Source organism: Mesocricetus auratus, unplaced genomic scaffold (genome assembly GCF_017639785.1).
Source record: "Mesocricetus auratus isolate SY011 unplaced genomic scaffold, BCM_Maur_2.0 Super-Scaffold_100025, whole genome shotgun sequence".
NCBI classification, from domain to species: Eukaryota; Metazoa; Chordata; class Mammalia; order Rodentia; family Cricetidae; genus Mesocricetus; species Mesocricetus auratus.
The window spans coordinates 1,712,962-1,729,506 of record NW_024429206.1 but is presented as its reverse complement, the minus strand read 5'-3'; the positions used below and the strand labels follow the sequence as shown (position 1 = coordinate 1,729,506).

At 41.7% G+C, this 16,545-nt stretch overlaps 1 protein-coding gene across 3 annotated transcripts; it reads left to right on the top strand.

Annotated features, from left to right (window-relative positions):
- Positions 1 to 536: 536 nt before the first annotated feature.
- On the top strand, positions 537 to 15,563 carry Znf26 (zinc finger protein 26). 3 transcript variants are annotated; one of them, XM_040731338.1, is made up of 4 exons: positions 537 to 788; positions 3,538 to 3,646; positions 3,962 to 4,057; positions 13,954 to 15,563. In XM_040731338.1, exons 1-4 carry the CDS (start codon positions 756 to 758, stop codon positions 15,318 to 15,320), a joined length of 1,605 nt encoding a protein of 534 aa, XP_040587272.1. In that variant the 5' UTR covers positions 537 to 755; the 3' UTR covers positions 15,321 to 15,563. The 3 variants fall into 3 exon arrangements, with proteins under 3 accessions (XP_040587272.1, XP_012980113.1, XP_005085388.1); XM_013124659.3 differs by having other exon boundaries at positions 3,520 to 3,646; positions 13,957 to 15,563; XM_005085331.4 differs by having other exon boundaries at positions 538 to 788; positions 3,520 to 3,646.
- The last annotated feature ends 982 nt before the right edge of the window (positions 15,564 to 16,545 follow it).

Here is a 16,545-nt window from a genome sequence, read left to right as displayed (position 1 = left end):
TCATTAGGAACCAAATATGCCAACAATTTCTTTAATCTTGGATTTCTGACTTCATAATTGTGATAAACGTCTGTTGTTTAAGCAATAGGAGAAAACATTTTCCCCAGATCACTTCGAGAACAATGTTTTCATCAGAAATTTCTCAAAAGCTTTGTCATCTTGAACTGTGTATTCTATCACTTCCATGCTCAGTGAAGCGGCCAGGTCTCTTTACTGGTCTGAGAGGCGTCTCCCGCGTGGGTTTTGTTTTTGTTTGTTTCTTTTGGTGTTTTTGAGACAGGATCTCTTTATGTAGTCCTGGCTGTCCGGGCTGTCCTGGAACTCACAGAAATCCTCCAGTTTCTGTCTCCCGAGTGCTGGCACTTAAAGGTGTGAGTGCGGAGACAGCCTGGCTCAAGTCCAGCCTCTGTGAACTAATCTCTCCGCAGCGCGATCGGAGGCAGGAGCTCCCTTTCAGGCGCACGTCCTGCGAGGGAATGACGCGCTTCTTTGTGCGCCGCTCCCCTTCCCTCCGCCCTTCTCCCTCCCGAGTTCGCTTGAGGGGCGGCTCGGCTCGCATCGGGGACGGAGCTGGTGGCTGCGGCGGCGGCTCTGGAGTCCTCAGCCAGCCCGCTCCGTATCCGAATCCCGGCCCTTTACAGCCGGCGTGGCCGGAGCCCCGCTGTCCGGCGACTCTGCTCTTCAGGATTACTGAGAGACTAGAACTCTTCGTCCGACCTCTGGTGATACGAGCCCGGAGGCCGTAGCTCGAACCCATGGCCGCCGAACCACGGTCGGCTTCGTTCAGGGTACGTAGGGTCGATTTTAACAAGCTGGCTGGATACAGTCGGTGGTCGTCTTCACTCCTTAAGTCGTATCAAGGCCTGCATGCTCTCCAGGCTCTGAGCCTCCCGAAACGCGCCTGGGTTTCCTTGAACTCTGCTGTCAGGTGCAGGTGGCCTGAAGGTAATTCTTGTGAATGAAGTCAACCTGCGTCTGACTTTAGGCAGACTCTTAGGACCTCAACGGGTAAATCACCACCACGCTCCCTTTTCGCTTGTTTTGAAAATGCATATTTATTAATGCCTTTTGCCTGCCGAGCCCTGAAGCGGGTGTTGTCAACACGATGATAAATTTTATGTTTTTTTTGGAAACCGGATCACATTCTATGGCTGGCCTCGAACTCACAAAGTTCCACCTGCTTCTGCCTTAAGAGTGCTGGAATTAAAGGTGTGCACCACCATGCCTGGCATCACATTCCTTTTATATATTTGAGTTGACCTGAACTTTTTATATAGATGAGCTCACCTCACGGAGATTTGACTGCCTCCAAAGTTATGCACCGCCGTGCTTGGCAAGCCATGTAGCCTCTTAACAGGTTTCTAGTCTTTCAGTCGTCACTCTTCTCAGGATGAGGATGGGTTGCTGCCTCTGTGACTGGCACCAGATGAGTGACTGATTATTATTCACAGCATGCTAAATCAAAGTGACCTCCCCCCACCCTTTTATGTACCAACCGTAAGGTCTATGAGAATCTTATTACTTGTACTGCTCTGGCCTGACTCCTCCTTGGCCCTGAACTGTTTCCATTTACCTGGAAGAAGCCAAAGAGGCGAGGTAGAGCTCATGCATGCACCGAGCTACTTAATGGAATTAAATCTTACAATTTTGTCAGTGTTTGATTTTCGAAGTTATGTATTGTGGAAAGCCAGTGTATTAATTACTTGAGTCATTGCTGTGACAAAATACCTGTCAAGAAGAAACTTAAGAAAGGAAGAGTTTGTTTTGGCTCACAGTTTGGGGGTGTGGTCTGTTTCGGTGGCTTCCATGGTGGCGGGAACTTGAGTCAGCTGGTCATACAGTAGCTCATTTCCCGCTTTTTATTCAGTCCAGGACTCTAGCCTATCGCTCCATCCATAGTTAAGGGGGTCTTCCAATCTCAACCTAATTGAAATAATTTCTCACAGGTATGCCCAGAAGTTTATGTCTTACACTTTTCTTGATTTGTGTTGATGGCAATATTAACTAGCTAGATAGTATTAGCTGGTTCTCTATGGAGTTGGCAAGTTTTGGTGACCCAGGAATGGACAACCTGGTGGCAGTGCCAAAGCACTGGGGTTCTCTTATGTTAGTGACATTCGTGTAAAATGGGTTGCATATGAAATGCATTTAGTTTAGATTCTCAGTGTTACACTGTAGTTGTCATGTGTAAGTTCTGATTATCAGTGTTCATTACTTAGTGTTTACTTGAGATATATATTTCATTTCTTTATTTTTTCTGTTCCCCACCTCCTTACTTTCCTGCTTATCGTAAGAGCTTTCCTCTCTGTTTCTGAGATGCCACAGTCCCTGAATATACCAGATTCTGCTCAGTATTGTAAATGATGTTTTCTGTGTCTCACTATAGTGAGTTCAGGTTGTCCTCTGTATATGTTTTTTTCTTCCATAATTAACAACCTTGCGTAAAAGAAATAGACATTTCTGAGTTTCTCTGTTGTCCCTGCCAGCACCCATGCCCTGTGTATCATGACTGCTGTTCTCTTAGACTTGGGTTACTGGGGCATGGAAGCCACACGGGATAGAGCAGAAGACAGAAGGCCATTTTCTGTCTTGCTCCGGTGTAGGTGGAGTTTCTGTACACTCCACTTGCCTTCGGGCTCCTGAAGGAGGAGGCTGAAGTCTTTAGCTTTTCTCTAGTGCTTCTCATTGTTTCCAAGTGAACCTAATCCTTATTACTTCCTGAATTCTCTTCCATCCCATTACTTTGGGGGAACCATTTAGATGACTCTCGGTGGATCTGAATCTGGGTGCTTACTGAGAATTGTTCTGTCCGTTCGGTACAACATTTACCCTGGGCCTGCTTTTGTGTAATTGTTTATATGCTTGTTTCCCTCTACAAGACTGAAAATGTCTCAGTGACAGTTGTATTTTACTCATCCTAAGGTCCACAGAAACCCAAAGAGTGCCTGGTACTTTGATGATTGGCTGATTGATATTTTTTAATTTAAATTTTGTGTGTATAGATGTTTTTCTTGTATATATGTCTATGTACCATGTGTGTGCCTGGTGTTCACAGAGGCCCGAAGAAGGTGTTGAATCCCTCACAGCTGGAGTTACAGACACTGGGGACGCATTATTTGTTATTTGGTTACTATGATCCAAACTTCTTTCTTTAAGATTGAGCAGCAAATGTCCTTAAATATTGAGCCATCTCCTCAGTAGTTAAGAGCACTGTCTGTTCTTCCAGAAGACCTGGGTTCAATTCCCAGCACACACACATGGCAGTTCACAAACTGTCTGTAACTCCAGTTCCTGGGGCTCTGACACTGTCACACCAATGCACATAAAATAAAGTTAAAATTGAAAAGACAAAAACCACTGAACCATCTCTTTAGGACCAATTTTCTATTCTTTTAAAAAGTAGGTGATGGGCTTGGCAGAACAGACCATCTGGAGAGGAATAGTTTTTCGAGTTTTCTGCATTCTCCCAATGCTACCCGCTGTGAGTACATCTAGTTAACAAAATGTGTATTCTTACAGGGGTTATTGTCATTCAAGGATGTATCTGTGGAGTTATCTTGTGAAGAATGGCAGCTACTGGACTCTGCACAACAGCACCTGTACAGAGAGGTGACTCTGGAGAACTACAGCAACCTGCTGTCAGTGGGTGAGTCAAACACCTTTTTACCTCACCTGGAAGTCATAACCTTCCTTTCTTTTCCTTTTGTTGATCTAACTTGAGACCTGAAGTAACTGATGATTATGAGTTTGAACTTTAAAGAGGTAAATGTTCTTGGTGAATATTTGGTCTTCCTTTTTTTTTTTTTTGGTTTTTTTTTTTCGAGACAGGGTTTCTCTGTATTGTTTTGGATGGTCTTCCTTTTTTAATTGTTGTTACTCTCAAGTGCAAATTAGCAATGTTGTTTTGTAGTTTACCCCTAGCAGTTTTGGTCTGCATCCTTTGTGATTTTTATATTAACAGGGTATCTTGGGTCCAAACCTGACTTAATCTTCAAGTTGGAGCAAGGCAAAGAACCATGGATAATAAATGCCAAAATGTCCACCCAGAGCTGTCCAGGTAGGTGACTGAGAACCAGGAAGACGGGAGGCATGGAGCTAAATTGGCTGCTCCTTAGGTACTTGATACTGATATGGTGGTGTGCCTAGAAACTCCTAAAAGTCTCAAACTGATGCAGCTTACTTGGGATGAGATTATGAGTTTCTTGAGTCAGACACTCAATTGTCACCTTGAATGTTGGCTTTTCCTTCTCCTGTCAACTCTGAGACGTGGATGTGCACTTCTTTCCTGAACTCTGTCCAGAGTCTGCCTTCTGGATTAGTCTCCTTCCTTTCAGTAGGCAGGTGGGCCTTGAGAGAATTTCTTCCTCTCATTTAAGGTGACTTATACCCCTCTTCTTCTCCTTTTGACAGTTAAATTACTTAAGCTCTTACCCATGGGTGCATATCTTGCGTCATGTGTTTCATTGAGTGATGATTTCTCTTGCTGCTTATCTGCTGAGGTTTACTCCCCAAATTTAACTGATCTCTGTATTGTAGTTATGGAAATACTCTTGCATTCTGAAGATCTGTCTCCTGTTATTGTTATAAAACTAAAATTCACATATTCCTCCCTTTTTTCCTGCATTTGATCCTGGGTTTTATTTATCTGTAGGAAAGTTGTGTATTTTTCAAGACTTCAGTCTTGAACCCATAAGAGACTGCTGCTTTCTGGCTTTCTCATAAACTTTCTTGTGTAGTCCAGAACCACCTGCCCAAGGAATAGTCTATGGTGGGGTGGGCCATTCTATATTAATTAATAATCAGAATAAACCTCACAGACATGCCCATAGGCCAACAAGATAAAGGCAGTTTCTCAGTTCAAGGTTTCTCTTAGATGAGTCTGCACTGTGCCAGGCTAGCAATTAAGAGTAACTAGGATATCATTCTTCCAGGTTTTTCATTTTTTAATATGACGCGTGTGGACTCTGTAGGCTTGTTTTGTATCTTTTCCTTTGTGAATGTTTCCACTACTTCTGTTTCTGTTGGTATTTTGTTCTTTGAAGATTATCTTTTTTTTAAATTATTTTTTTATTTAGGTTAAAAACAATCTTGTTTCACATGTCAATCCCTGCTCCCTCTTCCTCCCCTCTTCCCCCACCCTCCCTATCAGGTCCCCCAGCCCCCCACCCAATCTCTACTCTGATCCCCAAGGAGGGTGAGGCACTCCATGGTGTATCTTCAATAACTGTCATTTCATCCAGGGCAGGGCCTAGACCCTCCCCCAAGAGTCCCGGCTGAGAGAGCCTCCCATATTGTGGCATGGACACTCAAAGTCTATTTGTACGACAGGGATAAATATTACCCAAGGCCCCATAGATTACCTAGGCCTCCTCACTGACACCCACATTCAGGGGGTCTGGGTCAGTCCCTGCTTTTCACACAGTCATCAATCTGGAGTCCAAGAGCTCCCCCTTGTTCACGTCAACTGTTTCTGTGGGTTAAACTAGCCCACTCTTAACTCCTTTGCCCATCAGTTCTCTCTTTCTGACACTGGATTCTAGGAGTTCAGTGTTTGTCTGTGGGTATCTGCCTCTGCTTTCATCAGTCGCTGGATGAAGGTTCTATTTCCTAGAATCTCTGGTAGTGGGATTGTATGCTGGCACTCCCCTGATTCATGTCTAAAATCCATAAATGAGTGAGTACATACCATGTTTCTCTTTTTGTGACTGGGTTACCTCACTCAGTATAGTTTCTTCTAGTGCCATCCATTTGCCTGCAAATTTCAAGATTCCATCGTTTTTTTTTCCACTGAAAAGTGACTCCATTGTGTAAATGTACCACTTTTCCTCTATCCATTCTTCAGTTGAGGGGCATCTAGGTTGCTTCCAGGTTCTGGCTATTACAAATAATGCTGCTATGAATATAGTGGAACAGACATCCTTGTATGAATGTGCATCTTTTGGGTATATGCCTAAGAGTGGAATTGCTGGGTCTTGTGGTAGACTGATTCCCATTTTCCTGAGAAATCTCCATACTGATTTCCAAAGTGGCTGTACAAGTCGGCACTCCCACTAGCAGTGTAGGGGTGTTCCCTTTTCTCTGTATCCTCTCCAGCATAAACTGTCGTTGGAGTTTTTGATTTTAGCCGTTTTGACAGGAGTGAGATGGTATCTCAGAGTTGTTTTGATTTGCATTTCCCGGATGGCTAGGGTTGTTGAGCACTTTCTTAAGTGTCTCTCAGCCATTTTAGTCTCATCTATTGAGAATTCTCTATTTAGTTCTGTACCCCATTTTTTGATTGGATCCTTTGGTGTTTTGGAGACCTGCTTCTTGAGTTCTCTGTAAATTTTGGAGATCAGCCCTCTGTCAGATGTGGGGTTAGTGAATATCTTTTCCCAATCTGTGGGTTGCCTTTTTGTCTTGCTGACTGTGTCCTTTGCCTTACAGAAGCTTCTCAGTTTCAGGAGGTCCCATTTATTAATTGTCGTTCTTAGTGTCTGTGCTACTGGAGTTATGTTCAGGAAGCTGTCTCCTGTACCAATTCGTTCAAGTGTACCTCCCACTTTCTCTTCTAACAGATTCAGTATGGCTGGATTTATGTTGAGGTCTTTGATCCATTTGGACTTACGTTTTGTGCATGGCGATAGACATGGATCAGTCCGCATTCTTCTACATGCCAGCATCCAGTTATGCCAGCACCATTTGTTGAAGATGCTTTCTTTTTTCCATTGTATATTTTTAGCTTCTTTGTCAAAAATCAGATGTTCATACATGTATGGGTTAATATCAGGATATTCAATTCGATTCCATTGGTCTACCCGTCTATTTTTGTGCCAATACTAAGCTGTTTTCAGGACTACAGCTCTATAATAGAGCTTGAAGTCAGGGATGGCGATGCCTCCAGATATTGCTTTGTTGAATAAGGTTGTTTTGGCTATCCTGGGTCTTTTGTTTTTCCATATAAAGTTGATTATTGTTCTTTCAAGGTCTGTGAAGAATTGTGCTGGGATTTTAATGGGGATTGTGTTAAATCTGTATTTTGCTTTCCGTAAGATTGCCATTTTTACTATGTTGATCCTACCTATCCAAGAGTATGGGAGATCTTTCCACCTTCTGGTGTCTTCTTTAATTTCTTTCTTTAAAGACTCAAAGTTCTTGCTATATAATAGGTCTTTCACTTGTTTGGTTAGCGTTACCCCAAAGTATTTTATGTTGTTTGTGGCTATTATAAAGGGTGATGTTTCTCTGATTTCTTTCTCAGCCCTTTTATCATCTGTATATAGTAGGGCTACTGATTTTCTTGAGTTGATCTTGTATCCTGCCACTTTGCTGAAAGTATTTATCATCTGAAGGAGTTCCCTGGTGGAGTTTTTTGGATCACTTATGTAAACTATCATATCATCTGCAAATAGTGAAAGTTTTACCTCTTCCTTTCCAATTTGTATCCCCTTGATCTCCTTTTGTTGTCGTATTGCTCTAGCTAGAACTTCAAGTACAATATTAAAGAGGTATGGAGAGAGTTTACAGCCTTGTCTTGTTCCTGATCTTAGAGGAATTGCATTGAGTTTCTGTTCATTTAGTTTGATGTTGGCTGTTGGTTTGCTGTATATAGCTTTTATTACGTTGAGGTAAGCTCATGTTATGCCAGATCTCTCCAAGACCTTTATCATGAAGGGGTGTTGGATTTTGTCAAAGGCTTTTTCAGCCTCCAGTGAGATGATTATGTGATTTTTGTGTCTCCTCTTGTTTATATGGTGGATTACATTGATGGATTTTCGTATGTTGAACCAACCCTGCATGCCTGGGTATCTTTCTTTTTTAAGTTTTTTTTATGAGCATTGTCATTTTGCCTGATGTATGTCTGTGTGAGGGTGTCAGATCTTGGAGTTACAGACAGTTGTGAGCTGCTATGTGGGTACGGGGAATTGAATTGTGGTCCTCTGGAAGAGCAGTCAGTACTCCTAACCATTGAGCTATCTCTGCAGCCCCTGAGGATTATATTTTAACACTTGTCTTCTTTTGTCACCCAGTCTAGAACACTATTACTGCATACTTAGTTCACATTCTTAATCACATCTGGGAGCTCTTGGTTTCTTTTTTACTGTTGTACTAGATTTGTTTTTGAAACCATCTTATGATTAGTCTGGGTATTTTAATTGTCTGATCCATCTAAGTAAAGTAGTAAGAGTATATAGCCTCAAATGATCGGTTGTCTGCATAGAGCGGTTCTACGTAGTGACTACTTCAGAACTTTGTTGATATCAGAAGTAGGCTTCCATCTGGAACTCTCTTGTTGTTCTAGGATGTTATATTTTTCCCTTACCCCTTCAGCAGCCTAGCACGATCCCCAGTGTCAGATACCACATACAGACATGGCAGGAACTTCTGAATCAAGTAATTTTTCTTTCTTTTTAGTTTCACCATTTTTAGAATAGATTTTTAGATTTATTTTATGATTTTACATGGATGATTGTTTTGGTTGCATAGTATTTTACCTGCATGTTTGTATGTATATGCACCATGTGCATGCCTGGTGCCTGAGGAGATCAGAGGAGAGCATTGGATCCCCTGGGATTGTAATTACAGATGGTTATGAGCTACCCTGTGGGTGCTGGGAATAGAACTAGGATCTTCTGTAAGAGCAAAAATTCTCTTAATTACTGAACCATCTCTTGAGCCCTATTATTTATTTCTGAGACAGGATTTTGCTGTGTAGCCCTGGCTGGCCTGGAGCTTGCTAGTCTTAAACTCAAAAAATTTTCCTGCCTATGCCTACTACATGCTGGTATTAAAGGTGTATGACAGCTCTCATGGCTATTTCTTTTTATTTTATGTATATGGGAATTTTGCCCGTTTGTGTTCTGTGTGCATGCAGTGCCTGTAGAGGTCAGAAGAGTTCACAGTCATTAGCTCCCATGTAGGTACTGGGAATGAACCTGGGTCCTCTGCAAGAGCAGCAAATATTCTAAGTTGCTGAGCCATCTCTCTAGTTCCAAGTCATTTTTCTTTTTTGCAAGCTCTCATTCAGTTGTGTCTGGCTTCTTTTGAAACCAGAAATCTGCCCATGTATTCATTTTCTGTCTTTTTCCTTCTCTCCCTCCTACCTGCCCCCTGTCCCTCTCTCTTTTCCCTTCTCTTATGGTCCTCATTTGGTCAATAATTCTAGCGTTCCTATCTCTACCCCTTAAGTGGTGGGATTACAGGCCTGTGCCATCATGCCCTTTCCTTTTTTTTAAATTCACATCTACTGTTGGAACCAGCCATGGTAAAAGGGATGGATTAACTTCTATCTTCTATGCGTGGTGACCTGCCTTTCTGACCAGACAATTTGAATAGGAGAAGAATGGATATTTTTTTCTATCCAGGGCTGCTATGCAGAGGAACATAGTATTGGGGTAGACTTTTGGGTATTAAGGATAGAGTGCCTTTTCATCTGCATGTATACAAAAATGCTCTTGTGGATATGAAATATGAGTGCATCCCTTTAGTCAGTACCTACTTGGGGCCATAATTCAGTTTCAAGTCCAGGATTTTTTTGGATATTTGTGGTCCCATCTGACAGGTGAGGGTGAAGCTCTCACCATCTGAGTGAATATAGTTAAGGGATAAGATGTTTGTTTCAGTCATAACAAGGTTTGTAAAAGAAACTAGAATTTGTTTTTTACCCTTTGAGACAGAGTCTAACTATGTAGCCCTTGTTAGCTTAGAGCTTCCTATGTAGACCATGCTGAGATACTCCTGCCTTTACCTCTGAGCACTGAATTATAGGTTTGTGATTCAGTGTATAGCTGTGAAACTAAAACTAGAAAGTTGTGAGAGAAACTTCTCACAGAAGGGAAGAAGATAATAATTACCTTTGGTCAGATATACTCCCCTTTAGAAAAATGTCAGGGATCTCTTTCTTCATTGATATTGATAACAGTTTCCTTTGTAAAGGTCACAGCTTCAGGCACTGTACTTTGATTTTTCACTCTTTCAAAAAATTTTTTTAGATTGTGTGTGTGTGTGTGTGTGTATGTGTGTGTGTGTGTGTGTATCAATGTTTTGCCTACATGTATGTGTGCATGTGCCTGGTGCCTTCAGAGATCAGAACAGGAAGTCAAATCCCCAGAAACTGGAGTTAAGGATGAATGTGAGCCACTGTGGTTGCTGGGAACTAAACTTTGGTCTTCTATAAGAGCACAAGTATTCTCTCATTTTTAAAGATTTACTTACTTATTGTGAATACAACATCCTGCTGGGGCTGGAGAGATGGCTCAGAGGTTAAGAGCACTGGCTGCTCTTCCAGAGGACCTGAGTTCAATTCCCAGTAATCACATGGTGGCTCACAGCCATCTATAATGAGATCTGGTGTCCTGTCCTCTTCTGGTGTGCAGAGCACAAGTATTCTTAACTACATAGCCATCTCTCTAGTCATGATGATTAATGATGATGACGATGATTTTAAAGACAAGGTTTCTTGTATCCAAGGCTGGCTTGGAACTCCCTGTATTGCCAAGGATGACCTTTAACTTCTGACCCTCCCTTGTGCTGCTATTACAGGCATAAACTATGCTTGCTTTATACAGTGTTGTGTATTGAATCCAGGGCTCTTGTTCATGCTAGGCAGACACTCTCCCAACTGAGCTGTATCTCCAGTCCTGGCACTTTACTTTCAAACAATCTTTCTTTTGTGCTTCATGACCATAGCTCAGATAAACTTGAGAGGGTGACCATTCTGTGGTCTATATCTGTAGTTTCAATAGCAGTCTGTTCCTGATGCTGTAAGGTTTTTGTTTTATTTTGTTTTAAGTGTATGTGTAGGTACCCACAAAGGCCATCAGCTGGAGTTTCAGGTGTCTGTAAGCTTCCTGATGTGGGTGCTAGGATCTTATCTCTGGTAGAGTAGTAAGCACTCTTAACTGCTAAGCTGTCTCCCCAGCTCTGCTATAAATTTTCAGGTATTGAGAGTTGAAATGTCATAGTCTGCTAGTAGCCCAGCCTTGAGGTTCCCTTTCATACTTAGCAAATTTCCAGTCTGTGTTTGTGTTTTGTTTCTGTCCAATTATGTTAAACCAGTAATTCAGGAAGTAATCAGGCATGGTTGTTAAGCCCTACAAGAATTCATTTCTTGTAGCCATTCATTGTTTTTTATTTCATTATTATTATTGAGTAGTCCCTGTTTTTATCTTATTCTTGAGTTTGGTGACCTCATTTTTAAGTACAACCATAACTTCTCCCTCATCTCTCATTGGGATGAGCATATTTAGAGAAAAAAATAACTTGACAGGAAGAAAGCAGCTAAGGCCAACACATTGCTCTTATAAAGCACTAATAATATTTTGAGGGATGTGCTCCATGCGCTCAACCTTTTGCTTGATTGTCCTAAATTATTACTTATTTCTGTCCATTACTGTCCTTATAAGAATAATGTTTTGGACCCATAGATGAGCTGTGGTCTTGTTTCCTGAATGGTCTCATCTATAACGTCATTTTATACTTCCACAGGCTGTTTACCTCTTTCACTGAGCAATGAATTCATATCTGACGGTTCACTCATTCTTATCATTTGGATGCCTACCTGTACTCTCAAATGTAGTAATTGCCCTAACAATCTTTCATTTGCCTTCAAGGTATTTGTTTGCTAAGAGCAGCAGTATTTTGTAGTTTGAACTTTTGGTTCCCTCTTCTCTCTGCTCCATATCTTTTCTTGTTCTCAATGTATTCTAGAGCCCTTAACTCTAGAGGTAGAATCTAGTAATTACAGTTTCATGCAGGGCTACTACAAGGGCCTTCTAATGTATCTGTGCTCTTATTTAATTTTGTGATGCTAGGCAAATAGACTATCATTGAGCCATATGCTCATCCTCTTTTCCTTTCATTTTGAGATAGTGTTGCCTTAATCTGTCTTTGAAGTTGAAATTCTAGTTCAGTCTTCCATCTAGCCATTGGAGCAATAGTAGGCCTGCTCCTCCAGGCCTCTTTTCTTATTTTTTATATAGCAGTCAAACTCAATAACTAATTTGGACCGTCTCTGATCAAACATCTTTTTCTTTTCTTTTAAGACAGGGTTTCTCTTCAAAACAGCCCTGGCTGTCCTGGAACTTGCTTTTGTAGATCAGGATGGTCTCAAACTAACAGAGATCTGCCTCTGCCTCCTGAGTGCTGGAATTAAAGGCGTGTGCCACGACCACCTGCCCAAACACCTTTTAAAGCAGAAATGTTTTGCTCTGACCTAGTGTAGCTTGTTTCCTCCCTTTACTCTGCTCACTCCGTGGGTTGTGGCTCCCTGCTGCCCCCTCAAACCATACCAAGCATATCTACTTGTTGGCAACTCTGCTTGGAGTATTAATTTTCATGATTCATTCATTCTCTTTTTTTTCTCCTTTTGTTCAGTGTGTGTCTTTTGTTGTACATGTTGGGCTCAAATTCCATATCTTCCTGCCACACCTCCTAAGTGCTATTATTATTTTAGGTTATGTATGCCCCACCTCCCAGTTCTCTCTCTCTCTCTCTCTCTCTCTCTCCTCTCTCTCTCTCTCTCTCTCTCTCTCTCTCTCTCTCTCTCTCTCTCTCTCTCTCTCTCTCTCTCTCTCTCTCTCTCTCTCTCTCTCTCTAGACCAAGCTGTCCTTGAACTCAGAGCTTTGTCTATCATTGCCTCCTGAGTGCTGGGATTATAGGCATGCCCCTCAGTAGATGGATTTTTTGTCAGGACCATTGGCTCCTCAGTAATGATGTGGAGACTTATTATTAATTATGAAAGCTTGGCTGATAGCTTAGGCTTGTTTCTAACTTGTTTAGCTCTTATAGCTTAAATAAATCTATTTCTATTAATTTATTTTCTGCCTTGTGATTTTATTTCCTCGTCTCTGCAGTGCCCATACTGCTTGCTCTGTGACTGGTGACCCCTTTCTTCTTCCGAGAGTCCTCTCTGACCCCAAATTCTGTCTAGCTATTGGCCATTCAGCTTTTTTTTCATTCAGTTTTTTATTAAACTAATCAGAGTGACACATCTTCATAGTGTTCAAAAAGATTATTATCAACACACCACCATGCCCAGTTTCAGTTCATTCTTTTTTAATGTCTCATTGTCAGCAGATGTAAATGTCTTATACTTACTCTATATGATGTAGTTCATGTTTTAACTAGATAGTCTTGTGGCAGTAAGATTCAGATGTAAACATTTGGATGCATGATTTATTTATTTGGTTTGTCAAGACAGGGTTTCTCTCTGTAGCTTTGGAGCTTGTCCTGGAACTAGCTCTCATAGACCAGGCTGGCCTCGAACTCACAGAGATCTGCCTGCCTCTGCCTCCTGAGTGCTGGGATTAAAGGCGTGTGCCACCAACACCCGGCTGTTGTATGTGTATTTTAAAAAACATTTTTGGGTTGAGGGGTGCTCTATGCACTACTGCACATGTGTTGAATTCAAAGGACAACTTGCGGAAGTCAGTTCTTTCCTTCTATCATGTGAGTCCTGGGATTAAAGTGGGTTATTAGACTAAGGTAGTAGGCACCTTTGCTCATTGTGCCATCTTGCCACCCCAGCAAGTACATTTTTTTAGTTCTTTTACTTGGGGGCAGGGAGTGTTATTTTTGAGACAGGTTTTCACTATGTATCAAGGGTGACCCAGAACCAAGTGCTGGGATTAAATGCATGTGTCATCTTGTCCAGCACGTATTTTTGTTAAAAACCCTTTTTAAAATGATTTTCATCATGACCAATTCACTACCAGTAATGAAGGAGGACATAGTTTTTGTTTCCATCACCTCCATGCTTTGCCCATATTTCTTTTGAAGCAGAGTCATAGGCCTCTTACCAAAGGGAAGAGATTTGCCCCATCCCCAGTTGTACTGGTGGTGTAATCCAGGCCTTCATGTAGCCTAAATGAGTCCTGCCCATGTGCCTCAGCCCCTGCATGCTTTTTCAAATCTCCTTCATTCTGTATCAGAATTACAAATCAGAACTATTTTGTTTTGTTTTTTCTTTCTAGAAGATTGGAAAGAATGGTACCAGAAAAGTCAAGATGAAAATGTTCTGAGAAGCTATACTTGTAATGTGTTTGGAAAACTTTTTATGAACAGAACCCATGTTTCTCCAAGGCAGAGACCCCATAAGCATAACACACGTGGAACACACGTGGTACAAAACTTGAGTTCAAGCAGAATTTCTATAAGAAAGAATCCTGATCGATTTCATAGTTACAAGGAATCTTATTTTTTTAAACATCAAAGACATTGTAGCTTAGAAAAAAACTGTATGTGTAATGAATGTGGGAAAACTTTTCGTTGTAAATCACAGCTTGTTGTACATTTCAGAATTCATACAGGGGAGAGACCCTACAAATGCACAAAATGTGAACGAGCCTTCAGTGCCAAGTCAAACCTTAATGCTCATCAGAGAGTTCACACAGGAGAAAAGCCCTATTTATGTAGTGAATGTGGGAAAGTGTTTTCTTTTAGGTCACAGCTCATTGTCCACCAGGAAGTTCACACAGGAGAGAAGCCCTTTTGTTGCGGCGAATGTGGGAAAGCCTACAGTTGGAAATCTCAGCTTATTTTACACCAGAGAAGTCACACGGGAGTGAAACCTTTTGAATGCAATGAATGTGGGAAGGCATTTAGTTTGAGGTCCCCATTCATTGTACATCAGAGAAGTCACATGGGAGTGAAGCCACATGAATGCAATGAATGCGGGAAGGCGTTTAGGAGTAAGTTCTACCTCCTTGTTCACACCAGAATGCACACAGGGGAGAAACCTTACCAATGCAGTGACTGTGGGAAAACCTTCAACGTGAAAACACAATTCATTGTGCACCAGGGAGGCCACACTGGAAAAAATCCCTACGAGTGCAGTCAGTGTGGCAAAGCCTTTGGCCGAAAGGAGCAGCTCACTGCTCATTTGCGAGCTCATGCAGGGGAGAAGCCCTATGGTTGCAGTGAGTGTGGAAAGTCTTTCAGCAGCAAGTCATATCTTGTTATACACAGGAGAACACACACAGGAGAGAGACCTTATGAATGTAGCTTATGTGAGCGAGCCTTCTACGGAAAATCACAGTTGATTATCCACCAGAGAACTCATTCAACAGAGAAGCCGTATGAATGCCAGGAGTGTGGAAAAGCTTATTCCAGGAAGGCATCCCTTCAGATACACCAGAAAATTCATTCTGGAGAGAAACCTTTTAAGTGTAATGAATGTGGGAAAGCTTTCACTCAGAAGTCCTCTCTCAGCGAACATCAGAGAGTTCATACACGAGAGAAACCCTGGAAATGCTCTGAATGTGGGAAATCCTTTTGTTGGAATTCAGGGCTTCGTATACATCGGAAGACTCACAAGGCAGACATTCAAGTGATGAAGTGACTGTTAGACTCTATTCACAGGTGTACCAGAGACCTCAGATGATATTCCAGACATAATATATTGAAGAACAGTCAATTTTTTTTCTGTAATGAGGCTGCAAAAACTTTCACAAGTTGGTTACATAACTCTTATCTGAGAAGAGAAAAATTGAAAGAACGAGGAGTAATAAACATACCAAGTGTGCTTGGTCCTGTCATGGAGATTTATACTCCCTGTAAGTTTAATAAATCGAGGAAGGCCTGGTGTGGTGGCTCACCTTTAATTCCAGTCTCTGGAGGCAGAGGCAGAGGCAGATGGATCTTGAGTCTGAGGCTCACCTGGTCTATATAGTGAGGATAGCTAGGGCTACAATAGAGAGACCCTGCCTCAAAAAGCCAAAAATAAATAAAAAAATAAAGGTATCATTTTCCCAGAGAAAAGGCTCCATGTAAAATTACATTCCAGATTTGAAGCTTTTCTAATATATAAAATAAAGGCCTCCCCATAAATAATAAAATTATTCATAGTAGAGTACGAAGTTGTAGGATGTGTATGTGTGTGTGTGTGTATGTATGTTTGTATGTATGTATTTTGCTTGTGGGGAAGAGGCAGGGTCTCATGTAGCTTAGGTTGGCCTCAAAGTGAATATGTACTTGTAGCTGTCCTTGAATTCCCAATCTTCCTGCCTCTGCCTCCCAAGTGCTAGGATCACAGGTGTGTGCCACTGTGGCTGGTTTTTGTTTTGTTTTATGTAGGTAAATAATATAAGACCGTTTCAGAAACTTACCCTGACACTTCAGGAATATTTTTGTGTGGCTTTCCATAGTTACCACTGATTTGCATTTTCAAAGATATATATCCCAGAAGAGGGCATCAGATTCCATGGGACTGCAGTTATAGCTGGTTGTAAGCCGCTATGTGAGTGCTGGGAATTGAACTCGGCCTCTGTAAGAGCATCCAGTGCTCTTAACCTCTGAGCCATTTCTTCAGCCCTTTCTTGATTGTTTTTTGAAGAGAGTGCATGTGTGCGTGGGTGTGGTGTGTGTTCAGGTGCCTATGGAGGATGTTAGATCCCTTCAGCTGAAATTAGTGGAAGTTGTTACTTGTCTGATGTAGGTGCTAGGAACTGAACCTGGTCCTCTAAAAGAGGACTAAGAAGAGTTGCCACTTTTAACCTTGAGCTATCTCACTTCTTCAGCCCTAATGATTTTTTAGAGTTAGATTTTGTCTTAGTGTTTCTATGCCA

Bases quoted from the DNA above. Each gene is read 5' to 3' on its own strand.
- Znf26 (XM_005085331.4), top strand. From the start codon at position 756: ATGGCCGCCGAACCACGGTCGGCTTCGTTCAGG. The intron at 3,647-3,961 runs GTGAGTCAAACA...TTATATTAACAG, and splicing joins CAGCAACCTGCTGTCAGTGG to GGTATCTTGGGTCCAAACCT. The intron at 4,058-13,953 runs GTAGGTGACTGA...TTTTCTTTCTAG, and splicing joins GTCCACCCAGAGCTGTCCAG to AAGATTGGAAAGAATGGTAC.